At 55.0% G+C, this 21,086-nt stretch overlaps 1 protein-coding gene across 1 annotated transcript in view; it reads left to right on the forward strand.

The window, feature by feature from the left end:
• The window catches only part of WNK2 (WNK lysine deficient protein kinase 2), a 106,444-nt gene extending 85,641 nt beyond the window's left edge, over window positions 1-20,803 (forward strand). Inside the window, exons 21-29 of the mRNA XM_040963625.1 lie at window positions 534-625; window positions 723-1,393; window positions 3,490-3,704; window positions 4,620-4,790; window positions 5,552-5,650; window positions 11,771-11,815; window positions 13,206-13,465; window positions 18,231-18,342; window positions 20,608-20,803. Coding sequence (XP_040819559.1) covers window positions 534-625; window positions 723-1,393; window positions 3,490-3,704; window positions 4,620-4,790; window positions 5,552-5,650; window positions 11,771-11,815; window positions 13,206-13,465; window positions 18,231-18,342; window positions 20,608-20,633 — 1,691 coding nt within the window. The 3' untranslated portion in view covers window positions 20,634-20,803. The remainder of the gene's footprint in view (window positions 1-533; window positions 626-722; window positions 1,394-3,489; window positions 3,705-4,619; window positions 4,791-5,551; window positions 5,651-11,770; window positions 11,816-13,205; window positions 13,466-18,230; window positions 18,343-20,607) is intronic.
• The last annotated feature ends 283 nt before the right edge of the window (window positions 20,804-21,086 follow it).

The following is a 21,086-nucleotide window of genomic DNA, read 5'->3' on the forward strand; positions in this document are numbered from 1 at the left end:
AAATCCCCTTCCCCCACCAAATGAACCCAGCATTATTTTGGCTGGAGTGTGCAAGGTGGGGGCTGGGGTTGCTACAACTCCTAGAAGCTGTCCCTTGCTACATGCCTCCCTTCATTGTCTGACATCTGAGCCTCCATCACCACAGTGCTAAGCTCACCTGCTAAGGTGCGTGAGGTGTGAGGGGGGCCTCCTCAATCTGGGATTTCTTGGGGCTGGGAAATTGACAGGAGGTGGGAGCAGGTGCGCCTTGGAAACCTCACTGTGCGCCCTCTGCAAGTAGAGGCACTCAATCCCAAGCTGCCTTCCCAGAGCCAGGACAGTGGCTGTTGGACGGGTGGCTGCCTCGCCCAGCTCAGCTCCAGTAACTTGCTGGATGCCACACTTTGGGCTGAGGTAGGAGGAGGTGGCATGAGTCCTGGGGCAGGAGCTGTACACAGGTGTGGCTTCAGCTTCCAGGGCCCTCACTGTGGTAGCCTTTCTGGGTCCCACTCCCTTCCTCCCTCAGTCCCCGTGCTGTTGTCCTGTTCCTACAGCAGAGTCATCTTCCAGCAACACGCTGGGCTGTGACAGTGATGGCGGGCAAGTGGCCTCAGACTCGCCTGTAGCGCCCAGTGCCACCACCCAGGTAAGGGGGAATCAGCTTGGCCTCTGGTGGGCTCTGTTCTCCACTGTGAGGATCCAGGGCTCCTCTGGACGCTCCTCATTTCCCCTTGTTTCCCAAGGACGCCCCTGCACGCATGGAACCCCCAGACCGGAGCAGTGGGCACCCCAGGGAAGTCTCTACAGAGCTGGCCCAGAGCTGCCCAGGGGGAGTCGCAGACGGCAGCCAGTCCGGTCGCCACCTGCCGCATGGTGCCCGGTCCTCGGGCTCCTCTCAGAAGTGGATGGGACAGCAGGACAGGGACTCACCTGCCAGAACTGTGGGCCGCTTCTCGGTGGTTAGCACACAGGATGAGTGGACGCTGGCCTCACCGCACAGCCTGCGCTACTCAGCCCCACCCGACGTCTACCTGGATGAGGGTCCCTGCAGCCCAGACATGAAGCTGGCGGTGCGCCGGGTGCAGACAGCCTCCTCCATCGAGGTGGGTGTCGGTGAGCCCGCATCCAGTGACTCCGGAGATGAGCGCCCACAGGGGAGACCACTAGTGCAGAAGCAGGCATCCCTGCCCGGCAGCAGCACGGCCAGTGACTTGGTGAAGAAGGCCACCGCCTTCCTGCACAGGTCTTCTCGGGCAGGCTCCCTGGGGTCTGAAACACCCAGCAGGGCGGGTGTGAAGGTTCCCGCGATCAGCGTCACCTCCTTCCACTCTCAGTCGTCCTACATCAGCAGCGACAATGACTCGGAGTTCGAGGATGCTGACATCAAGAGGGAGCTGCGGAGCCTTCGGGAGAAGTACGTGGGGGAAGCTGAGGTCCTGGGAACGCGGTGGGCAGAGGGGCCTGTGGGGGGTGCACTTGTGCCAGGCCGGAAGCCCCTGGGTGGAGTTCAGTGCACTTGGAGCAGTGAGGCAGGGACGAAGCCGGCTGAGACCCAACCTGTGATCTTAAGATGTGCTCAGGCCTGCACCAGCGCCACTCACCGTGCACTCTGCCCGCTTCCTGCTTCTCTGGGGGTTGTGTCTCCCCATTGTGCACGTATCCTCAGCCTGCAGCTGAGATGTTTGCTCCACAACCTTCGGGGAGAGATCTTCTTTTGAGCATGTGTGCATGCTCGGTGCGTGTATAAAAATGTCTTTGTGTCCTCCCACTGTGTCCCTGGACCCTCTGAGATGCAGTTGGAACCTGAGCTGTCCTCGGGGTGTACGTGGCAGTGTGGTTCCAAAGGTGTGGCTGATGCCACATTCCCCAAGGACAGAGCAGATTGGGCTAGCACTGTGGAAGTGCACGCAGATCAGGGGGCTCCCAAGAGGGCCATCTCGGGCCCAGGTGCAGAAGAAGGCAGAGCATGCTGGCCAGACGTGGGAGGAGCTCAGGGCAGCCCAGGAAGGATGCTCCTTGGTCGTCCATAAGAGAATGAGCAAAACGAAAGAAAGGCTGCTGGTATAAGGCACACAGGGAGGCAGAGCCAGCAGCTGTGCCTGGGTAGTTTTAGCTGAGGTATGAAGGTGAATGGGCCTGAGGTACGCACCACCTGAACCCATTCAGGTTAGAAGAGCAAGGGCACCTTGGCACAGCCTCTTGGGGGATGGATCGCTGAGAACCTGTAGTCGGGTGCAAAAGCGAGCTCCATGCAGGCAGGCTCCTGGCTGTGAGGGGCCCTTGTGAAGAGGGCCTGGTGCTAGGATGTGGGAACCTAGGGGAGGAGCTGTCAGACTCTAACGGCCTGTGTTGTTTTGAGAGAGGCCAGGGCCAGGACCAGGACTTGAGATGGATGGGGCCTGAGGATGAGCAGCAGGTCTTAAAATAGCAGAACTGGGGTCCTAAGCAGGCGAGGTCTGAGACACACCTTCCAGGAAGGGGACTCGGAGGACCCAAGGAAGCAGGAATGAACTCTGGTGGGAAGGGGGTAGCTGCATCAAAGGTGTAAACATCAGCTGAGGTTGAGGACCCTTGGTGGCATCAGCTACAAAGTGGCACCCCTGTGTGGCATAGACATCCCATGAACTCCCCAGTGGGGCACAGATGCCCATGCCCCTCTCCTTCCCCAGGGTTTCTGAGCAGCCCTGTGCTGGGCCACCCTTACTCTGAGGAGCCTGAGGCCCATGGAACCTGCAAGGAGAGCCTGGGAAGATGTGCATGGACTGGGTGGGTGCCAGTGTACAAGTCTTGAGGTGTCGGAGCTTTGGGGACCAGAGCTCTGCCTGGAGTCCCTCTGGCTGCCTGGCAGCCCATAGCCTGCCCGGCTCAAGTCCTGACTTAATGATCCTTCTGAAGCAAACCTGAGGCAAACAGTGGGCAGTTTTCCCTTTCCCCCTGATGTTTGTGGGGAGGAAAACCTCGGAATCATGTTGCTTTTTGTCTGTTGGTTTGTTTTGAACATCTGTACACTTTCTTTTAGTAAAGGAGATTGGACAGTTCTGAACGATACGGGAGAAAGAATCAGAACATGTTGGCTTCATTTCCAAACATAAACATCACCTGTTTTCCCTAGCTGGGAAAGGTGGGCGAAGGAAAGGGCTGCAGGCCTCGTGGGTACCCCAGAAGTTAGGAGAGGCAGACAGGGGTGCAGCCACCTCCTCTCCAGGTAGGCCCAGCAGGGACATGCTGTCTCCCTTCAGGGATCTCCATATCACCCCCACCCACCACCAGTGTGCCTTTTAATCTGAGGCAGCCCTTCCCTCCCATCTCCTGTCCAACACGTAGGGCTCGATTGCAAGCACAGGGGTGATTCTGTATCTTTGACAAGGTGGCATCCTTGAGGGGGGAACCGTTGATGCTGGAGGCCCCCAGCCCAGCTTACCTGACTTGATCGTCAACCAGAGGGTGCAAAGCCCCCTGTTATCCTTCTCAATGTGGCCCACCTGCCTGCTTCCTGTCTCCTCTTCCCAGGCACCTGAAGGAGATCTCGGAGCTGCAAAGCCAGCAGAAGCAGGAGATTGAGGCCCTGTACCGCCGCCTGGGCAAACCGCTACCGCCCAGTGTGGGCTTCTTCCACACGGCGCCCCCCACCGGCCGCCGGAGGAAACCCAGCAAGAACAAGCTGAAGGCGGGCAGGCTACTGAACCCCCTGGTGCAACAGCTCAAGGTCGTGGCCTCCAGCACAGGTTGGCCCACCTGCCAGGTGGAGGGCTGCATTGCCAGCACAGACATAAAGGGGCTGGGAGAGGCTCCAGGGAGGCACTCATGGGTAGGGGCCATTCCCCCTAGACCTGGACAAGGGCTTAAGGTCTTCTTTCTGGACCTGCTTCTTCTGGAACAGGACAATCACTGCCGGCTGAGAAAAGCCTGGCCTCTGTGGTGGGCACAGAGACAAGGCCTGAGTGTGGGTAAGGGCAGCCCGTGTGCCTCAGAAGCTCCAGGCCCCCCGCCTTCTCCCCTCCTACCCCATAAGCCCTGGAAGGGACAGCTCGTTTACCCCCAGTTTTCAGGCCCGTGCCACCCCGTCTGCTCAGGGGGGACTCAGTGGCTGCCTTTAAAGGCAGGGGCAGTGGAAGATGGGGACAGCTTCCTGGCTTTGTTAACACAGCGCTTGGCCACTGTGATGGCACTGGCCTGGCCAGGCACTCATGTCCTTGCATGCAAAGAGCTCCTGCAAGGCCTTCGGAGCAGCACTTGCAAGGTGAACTGAGCTATGCCAGGCAGGAAACTAGCAACAGCCAGCTGATCACCAGTTCATGAGCTGCCCAAGTTCCATGAATTCGGTGCCAGTTCCTCAGCTTAATTTGTGGAGATTAAGTCATGTGAGTGTTGTGTGCGGATCTCTTTAAGCCAAGGTGTGTCAGCTTTGGCCACAGGGATAGCACACGTCCGGCAAGGGCTTGGTGGAGGCTAGGCACGTCCATTCGTCATCCCCCTTACTCCCGAGGGGGAGATTCAGCCACCCTACCCATTGTCTCTGGGAAGCTCTGAGCTTCCTCAACTTCACCCGGTAGAGAAACAGGGGACACAGCCCCATCCCATGCCCTCCCCTGCCCGGTGGCGCTTCATGGTGCCTGTCGCCTCTTCTCCCCTCTGCCCAGGTCACTTGTCTGACTCCAGCAGAGGCCCTCCCGCTAAGGACCCTGCCCACGTCAGCACGCCCCTGTGCGCCAAGGCAGTTCAGACCCAGCAGCCCTGCTCCGTTCGCGCCTCCCTGTCCACGGACATCTGCTCCGGCTTAGCCAGTGACGGAGGCGGAGCGCGTGGCCAAGGTGATTCCAGTTTGCCTGTGTCCATCCAGCATGTGCCGGCCGTGTAGGGCTCAGTGGTGTCCAGGAGCACGCCCCTATGTGCAGAGGGTTTGTGCGCTGCGGCAAAGGCTGCTGGGCGGCTTCATAGAAGAGGAGGCAGAGGATGTAGGCTTTAGAAGAGAGGATGGGATTGCCCACCCCACCCCACCCCACCCCTTGCCAGATTGCTGTAAGCAGCCCGAGGCTGGTAATGCGTTAACAGAGCCAGCCTGGGGGACCGTGGCCAGGACCAAGGGCACTTGGCCCAATGATGGGAGGGCATGGGGCCTGGCATCACACCGTATGACATGGCACCAACCAGCTGTCCCCTACTCCTTGCCTGCTCCCGTAGTAGAGTTTGGGATGGAGCAAACCTCCATGTCCTTCCCAAGCCCAAGGAAGGGCAAGCCTGGGTGAAGGAGGGCTCAGCTCTTAGCCTGGGAGCATGGCCCAAGGAGGAAATGCTGTCTTCAGTGCCGCCGCCATGGCTGGATCAGGCGCTCTCCTGGCCTCACCATCCCTGCCCAGGTGCCTGCCCCCTCCCTCCCCGGGCCATTCCTCTCTGCTGCTCCCGTGGTTTCCTCCCCATGCCGTCTCCGTGCCATGGTGCTGGGCTGGACTAGGTGCAACCGTGGATGTTAGATGTGCCGAGGCTGGTGTGGCTGTTGGTTACAGAGGAGCAGGTGCAGCAACTTTACTTGATGAGTGTCTCTTTGTTTTCTTCCCTCTATATTCATTTGCAGGCTGGACGGTTTCCCACCCAACGTCTGAGAGAGGGGCCTATAAGTCTAGTAGCAAGCCTCGCGCTCGATTCCTCACTGGACCCGTATCTGTGTCCATCTGTCTGTATTTGTTCTTTTGTATTTTATCACCTCCCAGCCCTTGGTTTCTCCTCCCCCACACCCCAGCCCCCCGTCTTCATTCCCTCTCATGCATTTCAGAGGATGCCTCCTCCCCTATCCCCAGAAGCTACCTCTGCAGTGTCGCAGGGGGAACCCCCCCAGCCCTTCCCTGGAACACCCTGGTCGGCTCGCGTGCATGCTCTTGGCTGCGCCCGGGCACCAAAAGCATGCGCAGCGGCTCGCTGCCTCCGCCCCCAAAGCACCTGTGCCACACCTGTCAGGGTGCCTTGCATTGTTTTCGTCGCCTCATTTATTTCATTTTTTTTTTTAATGTTGGACGTAGTTTGGTTTCTTTTTTGCTTTTCTGTTGCAATTGTGGCAAGTATCCATGTCCACTGCCCCCAGTTTTCCAGTGACAACCCAAAGGCAGCCCTCAGCCTCCAGACGTGCGGTGTTTCCCCACGTGTCTGGACCCTTAAGATGTGCATGTAGCAGGCCGGTGCCATCCAGGGGCTCCCTGGAACATGAGTCCAACCCCCAGCCGGCAGGCTTCCAGCACCCCACTCCGCATGGGTGGACTTGCTGGAGAACAGGTGCCTTACCCGGGCTGTCTTGAGTCCCCTCTATGCCTGCACAGGAAGTCCTAGAGCCTCCCACAGTCATTCCTCATCCTGTGCACCCTTCAGCTCCAAGTGCAGTGGTGAGGCCCTCCCCGCAGCTCCCCAGGAAGGCCTGTGCCCTGCCAGCCTCCTCTCCTTATGTGTCCAGCCAGAGCACACTGCTGGCTGCGTTGTTCTTTGACCCCCACGTGACCTCATGGGTACTCATTGATGCGGGTTCCTCAAAAATCTTCCGAACTCAGGGCCAGTTCAGGCTGTTTCTGGTCCTGGTCCCTCTGGAACCTGCTCCTGCCCCCGGTTCCCGTATCCCAGGCACGCACACTTGCTTGCAGCCACCCAGAACTGTGGCATTTTGTTTCAGACTTTGAGCCTGATTGGCAAGTACATCAAGATCTTGTGGAGGTTTGAGCTTTTTAACCTTTTTAATAGGACAAAAAAAAGAAATGAAGCTTTTGGACAATTGGCTTGGATATGCTGGTGTGGGGCACACTAGTACAACAAAGATACATTGTGCTTGTGGAACCGCAGGCTATGTCCTGGGTGGATGCTGTTGCTGCCAGCCCCACCCAACCTTCCTGTCAGAAACCCTCATGGGTCATCGTCACTGACGCAGTGATGACAGGACACACAGGGCAGGCTGGGTGGAAGGCTTTGGCCATAGCGTCACATGGTGGTCTTGTGCGTGGGTCTGGTTAGTTGTGTGGAGGACAGGGCGGGGCCAAAAGTCCCCTACTCCCCTTGCTGGGGCTGCTGGCCCCTGCCTACTTTACACTTCTCTTGTTTTGGTCTTGTGTGTGTTTACGTGCACCTGTGGCTTGCACTGGGGTGAGACCTGTTGGGTTCTAACATCTCTAGTCCCTGGCCAGTGCTGCCCAGTGTTGGGGGTGCCCAGTGGTGTGGACTGCAATGGTAGCTGAAACACACCCAGCCTTTGTTTTTATGAAAGGTTTCTCCTGGTGTTACCTTTGCCGATGTATGTTGTTTTTGTAAATGAAGCATGGAATGGGTGGTGGATTCAGGGTTTAGCTGTGTTGCTGTGATGTTGCTGTGACCGGGAGGTAGAGCTGTGTTGGCAGGCCTGCCACCTGCCACACCCCATGATGTGTATGTTGCTCCTGGTTTCACTGCCTGGCCCCTTACAGACCAGCTTTGGCTGAGACCTGCTCTGTCTGTCAAATGTCTACTCCCAGGTGGAGCATTGGGGAGAAGTCAGGTGGACTGCGGCCTGGGCTGGGAAAAGAAGCCTGGCCGCCAGGTCAGCCCCGGGCCCCAAGCTCCTTCAGCTGCCCCCCTGCCCTGTGTGCCACCGGCCTCTCAAGGCTGCCTCAGTTAGGGCTTCTTATCGAGCCTTTGCCATTTGTGTGTCACCTCTGTGGCTTCCTGGGTAAAGCCCAAAGGGACTTTGGAGAGCCGTCAGCTCTGCAGGGAGTTCCAGCCTGGAAGCCAGGCCACAGGGGTGTGGAGTAGCTGAGGACTCTGGGTCAAAGGGACACGGTTGGCTGGGTGTGGAGGTTGAAAGGTTGAGCAGGACGTTGGCTGCCTCGGGCACCATGTGATTCCATGGCGGGGGCATGGCAGCAGGACATCCACATCCCTGTGTGTCCTGTCGGCTTTGTGCATCCAGGTGTGGCACCTGGAGAAAAGACCACCAGCCCAGCTGAGCAATCCCCTACCACTAGTCCACTGCCTTGATTTGGGAGCCCCTCTCCTCCTTATTTTTGGAAAAGCCTGCAAGAAAGCAAAATGCACAGAATTTTGAAGTCCCAAAAGGAGTTTCCTGGCAGGGTAGGGTGGGGCCAGGCCCCTGTAGCAGATGGTTCCAGAAGCCAGAGTGACCTTATGTGGAGTGCTAAGACTGGTTTCCTACCCCAGCAGTGGGGTGGAGGGTGGGCTTCAGGCAGTGGGGTCCTGAGTGGCTCCTTGCCCCTGGCTGAGGCCCTCAGCTTAGACTGCATCCGCTGGGTGTGTCCTAGTGGGCGCCGGACATGCGTGGAGGCATATCCTGAGGGGTGACGAGTCAGAGGCTGTGTTCCCACTGCTCGCTGACCTGCCTCACTGGTGGGCACTAACACCCTTGCAGACCCTACTCGGCATCAGGAGTTGTGGGTCTTTCACTACCCTGTCAGCTCCCGCATGTTTGACCTGGGGACCCTCATATGGGAGAGCGAATGCTCCGCCAGTTCTCCTGGGCAGGGGTGCCCTGGGAAGAGGGATCCTGATCTCTCATCCCACCCCTACAAAGAAAAAACAAATTAGTCCCCATCTATGTCCTGGTGGGGTGCATCCTGCTGCTGTGAGCTAGCAGGGCCAGCTGATGTGTTATATAAGCTTATGTAGCTCAGGCTGCCATGAAAATGTCCCCATTTGCTCAGCAAACAGGCATGGTTGCGCGCACGGACATCCCAGGGCGTGTGTGGGCCCTGGAGAGGAGCACCAATGGCGCTGTCCAGCAAGGCTGACTCCTGAGGCCGTGTGGTGTGGTATTGAGCAGGCCACCTGGAGAGGGGCACCGATGGCGCTGTCCAGCAAGGCTGACTCCTGAGGCCGTGTGGTGTGATGTTGAGCAGGCCACCTATCAGGGTTGCTGTTCCAGACGTTGCCACAAACACTGCAAAGTGAGGAGCTGCTCCTGGGCCTGACCTACTTTTTTTTAAAGCACTACCTAAGCCCAAAACTAGAGACCATCTTTTTTTTTTTTTTTTTCAAGATTTGTTTATTTTTATTACATAGAGGAGGAGAGACAGAGAGGAAGATCTTCCGTCCAAGTGAGTGCAATGGCCGGTGTGGCGCTAATCCAGAGCCGGGAACCAGGAACCTCTTCCAGGTCTCCCACACAGGTGCAGGATCCAAAGGCACTGGGCCATCCTTAACTGCTTTCCCAGGCCACAGGCAGGGAGCTGGATGGGAAGTGGAGCTGCCGGGATTAGAACCGGTGCCCATATGGGATCCTGGTGCGTTCAAGGAGAGGACTTTAGCCGCTAGGCCACGCCACTGGGCCCCTGACCTACTTTTTAAGAAAATTCCCTATTTGGAAGGCAGTCAAAGATCTTCTGTCTGCTGGTTCATTCCACAAATGACTAACTGAGGCTGGGTCTCAGAGCCCTGCAGGGACTCGAGCCACTTGAGGCATCGCTTGCTGCCTGCCAGTGTAGCGGGAAGCTGGAGCGGCAGCAGAGCCTGGACTTGCATGCCCCGAGTGGTGCCTGCATCATTGCACCTGGTGCTCACCCTGTGACCCACTTTTAAGTATTGGCCTCAGGCTTTGAGTCCTAGTATATGTTACAATAGCTGGGTGGCGGCTACCACCTCCAGAACCTGGGCTGACCTGCTTCAGGCCCTTCTGCTTCCTGCTGGGCTGCCTCCAGGGCAGCAGGGACCCAAGGTGCTGATTCCAACCTAGGCTGGCAGGAGAGCTTGTCCATCAGATGCCCTCCATGGGGTGCACCTTGAGGCTGTGGCCAGGTCAGGTGTCTCCCCATCCTAGAGAGATGGCTGTATCCCTGAAGCCTCAGAGCAGCAGGGCCTGTAAGGTGAGGGACCTGATCCATTTGTCCAGAGGCCAAGAGCCTTCTGTGCTGTGGTTAGCCTGCAAGTCCATGGCTGTTTCTTCCGCTAATCTTTGTCCAAGACAGCCATGGTGGGAAGGGCTCAGCCTGGAGCCTGCCCAGGATGGCTGTGGTGCTATTGGATCCCCTGGGCCCGTATCCAGGAAGGCTGTGGCCGTGGGAGCCAGCTCTTTGGTCACTTGGGGGTTATGTCCAGGAATGCTGTTGCGGGGCCCTCATGGGTTCATGTCGTCTTTGGTTGTGAAGATACATCCTTGGGACCCCAAGGAGGTGAGAGACAGTTCTGGGCAGAGGCCCAGCTGTCTGTGGTGGCGCCTGGGCAGCAGCTGGCATCTGTGGTGGTCTTCTAGCGTTGAGGGTGGCCAGGAGCTAGTTAGGAACACCAGAGTTTCCAGCCCCATCTAGAGATCCATGCAGGCTTAGGTAGCCTTTCATGCCCCCTTTGTGACATCTAGGCCAAGGAACAGAGTATGACCACAGTCCCTCCATCTTAAGGCCATCCCAGGTGAGAGGGGACACTGCAGTCTAGAAGGGTTCTGATACTTCCTGTGCCAGACGGGCTAGCGGCGGGTGTCAGTACCTTTCCTGGATCTGAGTTGTGGCCATGGTCACCGGGTCCCCTGCCTTGCTATAGCAAGTGGTCCACATTCCCTGTGTGCTATGGTGTGCCCCAGGGGGACATCAGCCCTGCATATCTGTGCCAAGTCTGTGGGATGACAGCCAGCAAGGACTTGATCTGTAATACCTGTTCCACCTCCACCATCCCAGAGCTGGTCTGTCTGGATCCCTTGCCCACCTCCTTCCTTTTTTCTTGAACATTAAGAAACTGGCAGAATTTTCAGCGTATGTTTCCCTACAGTGGCCTCAGAGGACATGTGGCATGAGCTCAAAGTTGGTTTGAGCTAGGTTTGCAAGTCCAGGGTTTGCAACCTGAATGAGCTCAGGTCAGATGCGGAGAGCCACCATCCAAAGGTCTCCCTGCTCTGTCCATGTTCAGATTGCTGCCTTTTGGTGCGAAGAGGGCTGCACAGGTGCACCCACTTTGGGCAGTATGACATCAGGGGACAGGAAGACCCTCTATGCCAGCGTGGCCTTGCTGAGTGACCTTGGGGGAAGTTGAGGCCTGTATTGTCCATTGCAGCTCTGGCTGTCCAGCAACACCCCCCCCCTCCGGGGGTAGCCAGCAGACAAGTGGGTGTGCCAGCACCCTTCATGCTCCGAGGCCCTGCTGGATGTTGCTTGGTTACCCAGATGCTGGATGCCACCCTGGTCACGGAGAGGCTCAGGGTGCTGGGCAGGTGTGGACTGACCTGTGTAGAGGTGGTCCTGACCACCAGGAGGCTAGGTGCTGCTGCATGTGGAGGTCCCGCCCTGATACTTCTCACTGACCTCACCCACGCCAGCCACCATGGAGCTAGAATGGGCCTAAAACCTGCAAAACAATGTATCTTTTTGCACTTAGAAAACCTCCGTGGTGGCATCCCTGAGCACCCCTCCAGGCCAGGCCGGGATCTGCCTGAGCCCCTGGCTTTGGCTGGGTTTTCCTACCTCTGCCATGGGGCTCCCAAAAGCCTGGTGTTGGAAGGTCAAGTGGTGTGTTTTGTTCCCCTCTGCCCTCCCTTTTTTTTCCTTCTTTTTCTTTTTATTTATTTAGTTTTTTTTTTTTTTCTGGACTATGCTTCTAGAGGCACACACTTCTCCCTGAGGCTTGGGGAGTGGGCTAGTCCCGGCACCCCGTCCCACCCACAGGAGCCTACGCACTCACTTGGGGTGCTGCCTGTTGCCCCAAGCCGGGGGGCCCCTCCTCTCCAAGCCGCTGCCTTGCGTCTTCCCCTCCCTGCACACTGCCGACTCTGGCTTTGGTGTGGTTCGTGTGCCGTGCGTGCCGTTTCGCCTAACCCCAAGGTCTTGTGTCGTTTCTTCTTCCCTTGCAGGGTCAGCCCTGAAGCGTCTGTGCCTAGGCAAAGAACACAGCAGTAGTAATTATCCGGGTTTCTTACCCCCTCTGTCCCCCTCCCCTCTCATCGCATGGGCTTCCCTGTGGCTAGTGCGCGCCAGGGTCCTGCGGCCAGACGGCCTGGGCCTACCCCCTGCCCGCTCCGTGCCCCTCGCCGGGCAGCCTGGCTTCTGCCTGGCAGGACAGCGCCCTCCGGCCCTCGCTGTGTCGCCGTGGCTCCTAGAGTTTGTGCAGTCTCGCCAGTTCGCATCTGACAGGCTTCCCCTTCTTTCTGGAATGCCCACAAATTCCCAATCATTAATTGGCTCCTTTTCCAAAACCGTAGGAATGAGTATTTCCTTGAGGTGTAAGGATGAATTCCCTCCCCACGAGGAGCGATACCAGCACTGAATGGGTATTGGTCTGCCTGGGCCACTCATCTCTCTCTCTCTGGCTCTTTACTTTCTTTTTGTTTGTTTGTTTTCTGGCTGAAAGTTCATGTAGAAATAGCTCCATGTGTGTACGAAATCTCATCACTAATTTTCAGTGTCTGTGTCTGTGCTTTTCCATTGCTAGCCACTAAAGCACACTACATTGTTGGAACAGCTTGTTTGAAGAGTTGGTCATTAGGTGATTTTAAAAAATAAAAAAAAAAAGGCATATGGGGAACTTTTTAATTGGCTTGTTTGAAATTACCAATTGGTAGTTATGTGTGGGATTGGAGAGGGCAGGCTAGGGGACATGACTTTAGAAAATATTTAAATCTCATCTGTCAAAAAAAAAAGAATCTAGCTTTTTGTGAAGCAGAGGCCCACTGGGAAAAGATGCTTTGAATTCCAACTAACTAATGTGTTCAATTCCAAACAATTGATATATTCAGATTCATGGGAATGCAAAATGGCATGGCCTGCCTTCTGTGCCACCTCACTTACCCACAGGGGTCGCTGGAAGGCTGGCAGGTGCTGGCAGGCGGGGGCACCGCTCCCAGCTCCCAACCCAGGCAGTATTTCCCACCACCCCTCTGCCTCCTCTTTAATGCTGAGGCCACGGAAGCCACAGAGCCCAAGGAATCTACCCCTAGTCCCTAAGATGCCGACTCAGATGTGTCAGGCTATGCTACTTTTCCCACATCTCCCACGTGAGCCTGGTGGGATATGGGCAGTGGCAGCAGGCAGAGTGGGTGCTGAGTGAAGGCTGCTGTCCCCTGGCCTGGGTTACGGGATTAAGTGTCAGCTGCATGGCGCCACCCAGTGACCCGCAGCCAAACTGGACAGCTAGGCTCCCTGTGCAGACCGCCTCTTGAAGCAAGGTGTTACTGGCCAAGTTGGGGCCATGGTCTTGGCCATCTCGTGAGAATGACTACAGCCAGCCCCACTAGGGGCACTGGGCGAGTGTGTGTCGTCACCAATCCCGGCCTGTATGTGACTCCCCAGGGTCCTCCACCAGCAGCCTGGCCCCAGGCCCCGACCCAGGCCCCCAGCCCACCCTGCACGTCCAGGCACAGGTGAACAACAGCAACAACAAGAAGGGCACCTTCACGGATGACCTGCATAAGCTGGTGGACGAGTGGACGAGCAAGACGGCAGGGGCCACGCAGCTGAAGCCCACGCTCAACCAGCTGAAGCAGACTCAGAAACTGCAGGAGATGGAGGCCCAGGCGGGCTGGGGGTCTGCCCCCAGCGAGTCCAGAGTTGTGAGTGCCTGCCTACGGGAAAGGGGGGCTGGGCTGGGTGGGTGGCGGCGGCCTCTAGTTCAGGCAAAGTCTTGTGTGTGTGTCAGAGGGACTTCAGAGTAGACACTTGGCACTTATCTGGCTCAGGGTGTCGTGGATCAGGGGCTAAATGGCATCACAACCCTGTGTCCGGAAGAACAAAGGGACAGGAGGAGCTGGAGCTAGGACCTCGGGGTCCAGGTAGCGCCAGCAGCCCACAGACCTACAGCCACCCATGTTCCCAGGCTGGACACAAGGGCAGGGATGCTCAGCGCCTTAGGTAATAGCTTCTCGTGGGCTTGAGCACCGGGTTCCTGGAACCACCACGGGGGAGGGGGAGCTGCTGCTGGCAGGTTTTGGTGGTGTTCTATCAGGATTAGTTATAGAGGGGACCCTTCTGTAGAAGGAGTTCACAAAAAGATGGGCATTGTTTCTATCCTAAATGTTTAGTAGGTTCGTTGCTTAAAGCCTTCCAGGCGGAATTGTTTCTGTTTGTTGTGTGGGAAATTTTCCTGTCTGATATACTTTGGAAACTTTAAGACCCATGGAATAGATTAAAATGTATGTGCAATTCTATACCAGGACACTTTGAAAAGTCAGAAAGGAGCTGTTGCCTGCAGTGCCAGAGCCTGTTTGGGTGCCAGCTCGAGTCCAATTCCCTGCTAATGGCTGGAGTGCTTGGGCCCCTGCAGCCATGTGGGAGACCCACAAGAAGCTCTGAGCTCCTGGCTTCGGATTGGCTCAGCTCTGGCCGTTGTGGCCGCTTGGGGAGTGAATCATCAGACAGAACATCTTACTCTCTGTCTCTCCTCCTCTGTATATCCACCTTTCCAATAAAAGATTTATTTATTTATTTTTATTGGAAAGTCAGATATGCAGAGAGGAGAGACAGGGAGGAAGATCTTCCGTCCGATGATTCACTCCCCACTGAGTGCAGTGGCCGGTCTGCACTGATCCGAAGCCAGGAGCCAGGAACTTCCTCCAAGTCTCCCACACAGGTGCAGGATCCCAAGGCTTTGGGCCGTCTGCAACTGCTTTCCTAGGCCACAAGCAGGGAGCTGGATGGGACGTGGAGCTGCCAGGATTAGAGCTCGTGCCCATATGGGATCCCAGCACTTTCAAGGCGAGGACTTGAGCTGCTAGATCACCATGCTGGGCCCAAAAGTTGCTTATTTTGATACAGAAGTTGAAATGTAAATACATTTGTCATGATGAGCATTTTACATGAACTTTTTGAGGCTCCTCTGTGTACCACGAGCTGACAGTTTGCTGTGTTTATCACATGCTCCATCCCTGGAGTGTGGCATCTTCCTTATGGATGCAGTTTCTTGTACAATTTTACCCAAGCACCATTTGGATTTTTTGTTGTTGTTGGTTTCTTTCTGTGATGGTTTTGCTAAACCCCTGCTGTTCCTCCAAAGTAAACCAGCTTCCACACTGATCGTCGTAGCATTGATTTTTTTATTATTATTATTATTATTATTCTTTTTTATTATGTTACACAGTTTTATAGGTACTGGGATTCCTACCACCCCTCCCATAACCCTCCCCCCATGGTGGATTCCTCCACTGTGTTGCATGACCACAGCTCAAGTTCAGTTGAGATTCCTTCACCTCAAGCACATACCCAGCATGGAGCCGATGCCTTTGATTTTACAGCTCACAACGCCCATCCCTTTCTCATTCCTGATCCTTGGTGACGTAGCTTTCTCACCTCCCTCTCCTTCCTTCCCTCATGCATTCTTTTAGAGGTTTGTAGATTTTATTAGCCATTTCCTGTAACTCATTTTGTCTTTGCTCGTGATATGTTTTAATTCATTTCTTGTGCCTTTATTTTCTGACTTAACCTTATTCTTCCAGAAGTTTAAGGTGTGCAGTTCTAGAACCCTTGTATAATCTAGGCATTTTAATTGACAAAAACCTCCTCTAATGGTTTCTGAGTTGCATTCCAAGAGTTTTGAAATCTAACATTTTATTCACTTTCATTTCAAAATCACTTGTAATTTCTATAGTGGTTTGCATTTCTTTAACTAGCAATTTTTAAAGATTTACTTATTTTTATTGGAAAAGCAGATTTACAGAGAGAAGGACAGAGATATCTTCGGTCTGCTGTTCACTCCCCAAGTGGCCGCAATGGCCAGAGCTGAGCTGGTGCGAAGCTGGGAGATTCTCCCTGGTCCCATGGGGAGGGGACCATCCACTAATGCTTTCCCAGGCCACAAGCAGAGAGCTGGATGGGAAGTGGAGCAGGTGGGACACAAACAGGCACCCATGTGGGATCCCTGCACTTGCAAGGCAAGGATTTAGCCACTGAGTCATTGCATTGGGCCCAGCAATATTCTTTCTTTTAAAATTCCTTATTTACTTGAAAGGTAAGGTTACTAAGACAGACACGTCCAATTTCATTGAGCCTCTTTCACTGCTTTCCCCAGGTCATCAGCAGGGAGTTGCACTGGAAGCAGAGCAGCTGGAAGTTGAACCAGCAACCATATAAGATGCCAACATCACGGGTGGTCGCCCCTAGTTAGCGATTTTCTGTTGGCCCTTCTTTAGTACTCCTTAGTTTGGTTCCTGTGATAAGAGAATTTGTTTTCCATGTCTTCTCACATTACTGAGTGGTGAAATGATGGGATCTTTAATTATTTCTTCTAGAAGATTTATAATTTTGGCTGTTGAGGCCCATAAGCCATCTCAGATTGATTTTTCTGTATGATTTGATGAAGGACCGTGTTTGGTGATTCTGTGTGTTATGGCTGGTTGTTCCAGCCTGGTTTCCGCATTGATGGCACTGGTCCGCCCAGGCATTCATTGGTCAGGTGGTGTAGATGTGTTTCAGTTAGGTTTCAGTGAGTTATAGTAGGACCACACTCTTAATTACTGTAACTGTGTAGTGAGTTTCAGTGGAGAGAGTACCTCAAATGCTAATCTTTAAGAATGTCTTGATTAGTGCCCTGTTACCTGCCCTGGAGGCCTGAAACTGCAGATGGTACCAACCACTGCACACACAGTTTTTTTTTCCCTGCACATACACATGCAACATAGCCTGAATATGCTAAACCAAGTCATGGCGCAGGCAGGACAGAGACAAGTGGTTTGCGATTTACTTCTCAGAATGGCTCAGAGTTTAGAATACGAACTGGCATTTTTCATTTACTATTTCAGGCTGTGGTTGACCACAGATAACTGAAGCCATGAAAAGTGAAAGTTGATCAGTAGTGGGAACACTGCATGTTTTAGGGGCAGCCTGTCTCTCTCCAAGATAGCCCACTCTGATTTCTGTTGGGAGTGCTGTCTTAGCTGTTAAGCAGTGAGATATGATATGTCAACATTGCTGAGTGTTCCTGCAAAGGTGCGTCTCTGCCTTTTAGTTTATCTGGTGAGGAGGTGTTATGTGTCTTTCAGTTCATCTCCGGATGGTTGGCATCTTGAGATATGTTTACATATTTTATTCTTTGGGTTTGATTGTGTAGTTGCACGTCTGTTGCCAGTGTATGTGGTTGCTGGCTTGGCGGTTCGGTTCTAGAAACTGGCTCGTCTGTTCCTGTGGCTTGACTCCATATAGTCTTGTCCTCTGCAGGTCGTCTTCCTTTTGCCTTCTCCAGTCTGAACCTTATTCCTTTACTTGCTGAGGCTGGGAGTCAGCCTGAGTGTATAATAGGACAAGTTCAGGATCCTTGGGGAGCGTGTGGTGTTAAAGGGGGCTTGGCTGTAAGCTCTATGGAAGGCTGCTCGCAGCCTGGCGAGTGTGCCTTCTGTGCCAGCCCGGGGGCTATAGGAGCCCTCTGCACCTACGGGGTTCTTACTGGAGTTGAGCATAGTGATTTTTGGTGGGATAGCAGCCTGGCATTCCTGGGGCAGACCTAGCCAGGAAGAAAAGTTTTGTTTTTTGGGTTTTTTTTTTGTCAGTTGCTGGATTCCACTTGCCAACATTTTGAGTGTTGGAAGCCACTGCCCTGTGTGTTCCTTTCTTGTGGCAGTGTCCCTGGATGTCTGTCTCAGGCCATGCTGGCTTTGCTGAGCCCCTGGCTGGTCTTCTGTCCTTCTTGGCCTTTCCACTAAGAATGCAAGGGAAGGGCTGCCTTGCCCTCCTGTTCTGCCCAGGCACTGGTCTTCCATAATGGCACTGTTTTGGTTTTTGGGCTTTTATCCTATAATGAAATTCCTGAAAGGCTGACTTGATAAAGAAAAGAGGCTTATTCAGAATGTGCACAGCTTTGGAGGCCAAAGCCCAGGATTGAGTGGTTTCATTGGTAAAGCCTCTAGTGTGAGCCTGCCAGCAGAGGGAGGGAATGACCTCGTTGCAGTGCAGGAAGCCAGAGAGACTGGGATCCCATGGTATCTTTTAAGGGCATCTCCCAGTGACAGGAGATCTCCTATTGGGCCTTACTTCTTAAAGATTCCGCCTTGCCATGTCACTACACTACAAAAGACCAGGCCTCCAATGCATAAATCCCTCCCCTGGAGGGACAATTGAACCACATCGCTGCCATAGCAGCAGTCCAGCAGGAGGCCTGGCTGTCAGCTGAGTGGAGGGGTGGACTACTCTGCCCATAGGGACCAGCTGCTGCTGTGGCCTAGTTGGCCTGGCTGTGTAGCATCTCCTTGGTGCCAGCCCTGGGAATGTTGGCCTGCCATGGGCAGGGTCCACTCTCTTCTGAGGACGGACACCTCAGGGAGCCCGGGAGCCAAAAGGGCAGGCCAGCCAATGACAGCCTTGTGTACTCTGTCCTCTGTTTCTGTCCCACAGATGCCAACAGCTCGAGCAGGAATGGGGACAGCATGTCTGGCCCCAGTGCCCGGCCCTCTGTGCACTGCAGCCATTCCTGGAGCCATCCCAGCCCTGCCTGTGCCCACACCAGGTACTGCCTGCCCCAGCCTCCCCACTCTGCCCTATGCGCTGCCTCTGGGTCAGTACGGAGGCCTGATCCCAGTGCCTGTGTCCTGGGGGCCTTGGGCAGCCCAGAGTAGCCCAACCATGTTGCCAGCATTTCTGTGGCCATCTGCGATCAGCGTTCCTGCCTCTCGGCTCCGCATCACATAGCCTTGTGCCCTGCCACTGGCCGGAGTGAACGTGCTGAACTGCTCAGGGGAAGCGGGTTGTGCTCTGGCCCTGTGTCTCTCCCTGGTCCCCTAGGCACAGGGCCAGCCACGAGGGTGCAACGCACAGCAGCCAGATTTGATTTTGCTGATGCTGTGGGCCCCTTCACTGTCAGTTCCCCACGCTCTTCACACCCACTCCCTGTCCTTCAGCTCATGGTTAGCACCATGTCATCACCTTCCAGGAGTGCAGGGTCTTGATTGCAGCATTTCCTGATGGGAGGAGGTATTAAAAAAAAAAAAAAAGTATGAGAAAAGGTATGTTATTGACAACTGGCCTGAATGTTGATGTCTTCATTTACTATGTGGAGTTGTGTTAGTGTAAAACTTCCCAAGCTGATCTTTGGTTAGTTTTTTTGGTTTTTGGTGTTTTTTTAAGAAAGTGGGGGAGGGGGGGAACTGAAATTGTAATCTTGGTTGTTGAAGAGCTGCGCATGCTAGGCCAGCCGGACTAGGTCCTCAGTCGGGGCAGGCTCCTTGCCTTGCTTCATGGCCAGGTTATTCAGGAAGGAGCATCAGCAGTGAAGCTGGTCTCTGAGGAACCTACTAGAAACTGCCCAGTGAGCAAAGCCTTCCGTAGCCCAGGGCTGGGCTGTAAGCGCACAGGTTCAAAAACTCCCTGCACCTGCCCCTGTACCCAGCAGGCTGAGCACTGCCCCCTCCTGGCTACTTCCCTTCCTTGTCCATGATTTCCAGGGGGGCCTGCTGACCACAGGCTCCTCTTCTGGAGATTTGCATAGGCATGGTCTCTGATAGGCACACGGCAGCCCTGGGTGTGGGTGAAGCCCTCGCCTCCACCACAGGCGGATGCTTCCTGCTGGAAGGCAGCCCACTGTGTACTCAGGGGTTCTGCTGTGCTTAGAGCTGGGACCCATGGAATTATTTTGGTTTAAATACACGCTTCCACCGATTCAGTCAAGGTTGGACTTCGTACGTCATTGTGCAGCCTTTGGTTAGGCAAGACACTGTGACGAGACTTCCCTTCTGTGTAACGGGGTGGTGCCCTGAGTCCTCCCTCTGAGGGATGGAGGCCATGCACCCCTCCCTCGGCCTGAGTCCTTTCCTCACATGGGACGGGAGGGGTGTGGGGAAACCTCATGAGACTGTACATATGAAGGAGAAAATAAATATCTGTGCTTGAAAACACTGTGGAACATCTTTTTCTTGTCCTCTGTCCATGTAAAACCAGTCTGCAGGAAGGATGGAAACATGTGCCTTCAGACAGGCTAGAGCGTGCTATAACTCAGCTCTGTGCCCACAGCCTTGCCCTTTGCATTATACAGAAGGGAATACGGGTGCTGGGGAGGCTGAGGAGGCTAAGGAAGCAGCCAGGCTGCACACAGCACAGAGAATAGAGAGGCTACCTGCCCCCCACCTCCCATGCTGCTCTGGCCTGGTGGGGCCAGGCCCCAAGGATGCTAGCCTGCACAGAGCTGTGCTCCCAAGTGCAGATAAAGGGGAGTGTCATGTGGTCAGCTGTAGGCCTCTGACCCGTATACACTGGGGCTGCCCTCCAGCATGCCAGGTTGCAGACCCCTCGTTTTATCCTGGAGGCTGGGACACCTCCATCATGAGGCCTTGGAGGCTGGGTCACCATCATTTACCTGAGAGGTGCTGGTCTTCTGGTAGGGCAGTGACCTTATGAAATACGGTGAGTTGGGGAGAGGCCCCTCTGTGGGCATCACTGGCTAGCTGTTCCCCCAGCGGCCTCGCCCAGAGCACCTTCCCCTCCTGATTCCAACTGAGGGTCTTGGTGTCTCCTGCTTGTCCAGTTGGGGTTGGACACCTCTGCTCAGGACAAGAAGGACCTGTGTGTCCCAGAGCCAGTGCCCCTGCAGCTTCACTTAGTGACTTGGTGGTTGGGCCATGCGGGAGCCAGGTTGGCCTGGTTTGGGCATTGCCGTGCCATCTTTGCTTCAGGCATCTCCTGGGAGCGCTGGCCATATGTCAGGGTCAGGGTCAGGCTCCCAGTGGAGGCCGGCACCCAGGCAGCCAGCTAACCAGCTTGTGGCGCTCTTGTTTTCTAGGTCCTGAGAGTGAGAAGCCCGACTGAGTTGGCCCCGGATGCCAGGCCCAAGTTGCGTCGTCTGAGCCGAGAGGTGACCGACATTCAGGGCCAGCCGCTCTTGCGTCCGGTTCACGCTGTTTTGTAACCACTTTCTAAGCATTTTGTATTCACGATTGGAAACACAAACCTAACGCAAGAATAAAACATATTTTCGGGGAGAGAGGACTTTGGCTGTCACACTCTCTCCTTTGGCTGGCCTTGGATTCACAGATTGCCCCGTGGAGGCAGGGTGGAGACACGCGCAGGGTTTGGTGTCCCCAGGCAGCCCCTTCTCTACAGCACCCACCTGCTCTGGCCGCCACAGGCACAGGTGCCCCTTTGCTCACGCGAGTGTGAGCTGCTCAGCCTGCCTGTGCTCTGTGAAGGCCTATGGTGAACTTCTTACCAGTGTCCACACAAATATACCAGTAGGGAAGGCACAGGAGCTGAGGCACGTGG

The sequence above is a fragment of the Ochotona curzoniae genome, unplaced genomic scaffold (assembly GCF_017591425.1).
Source record: "Ochotona curzoniae isolate NIBS_2020 unplaced genomic scaffold, NIBS_Ocur_1.0 scaffold_3208, whole genome shotgun sequence".
Lineage (NCBI taxonomy): Eukaryota > Metazoa > Chordata > Mammalia > Lagomorpha > Ochotonidae > Ochotona > Ochotona curzoniae.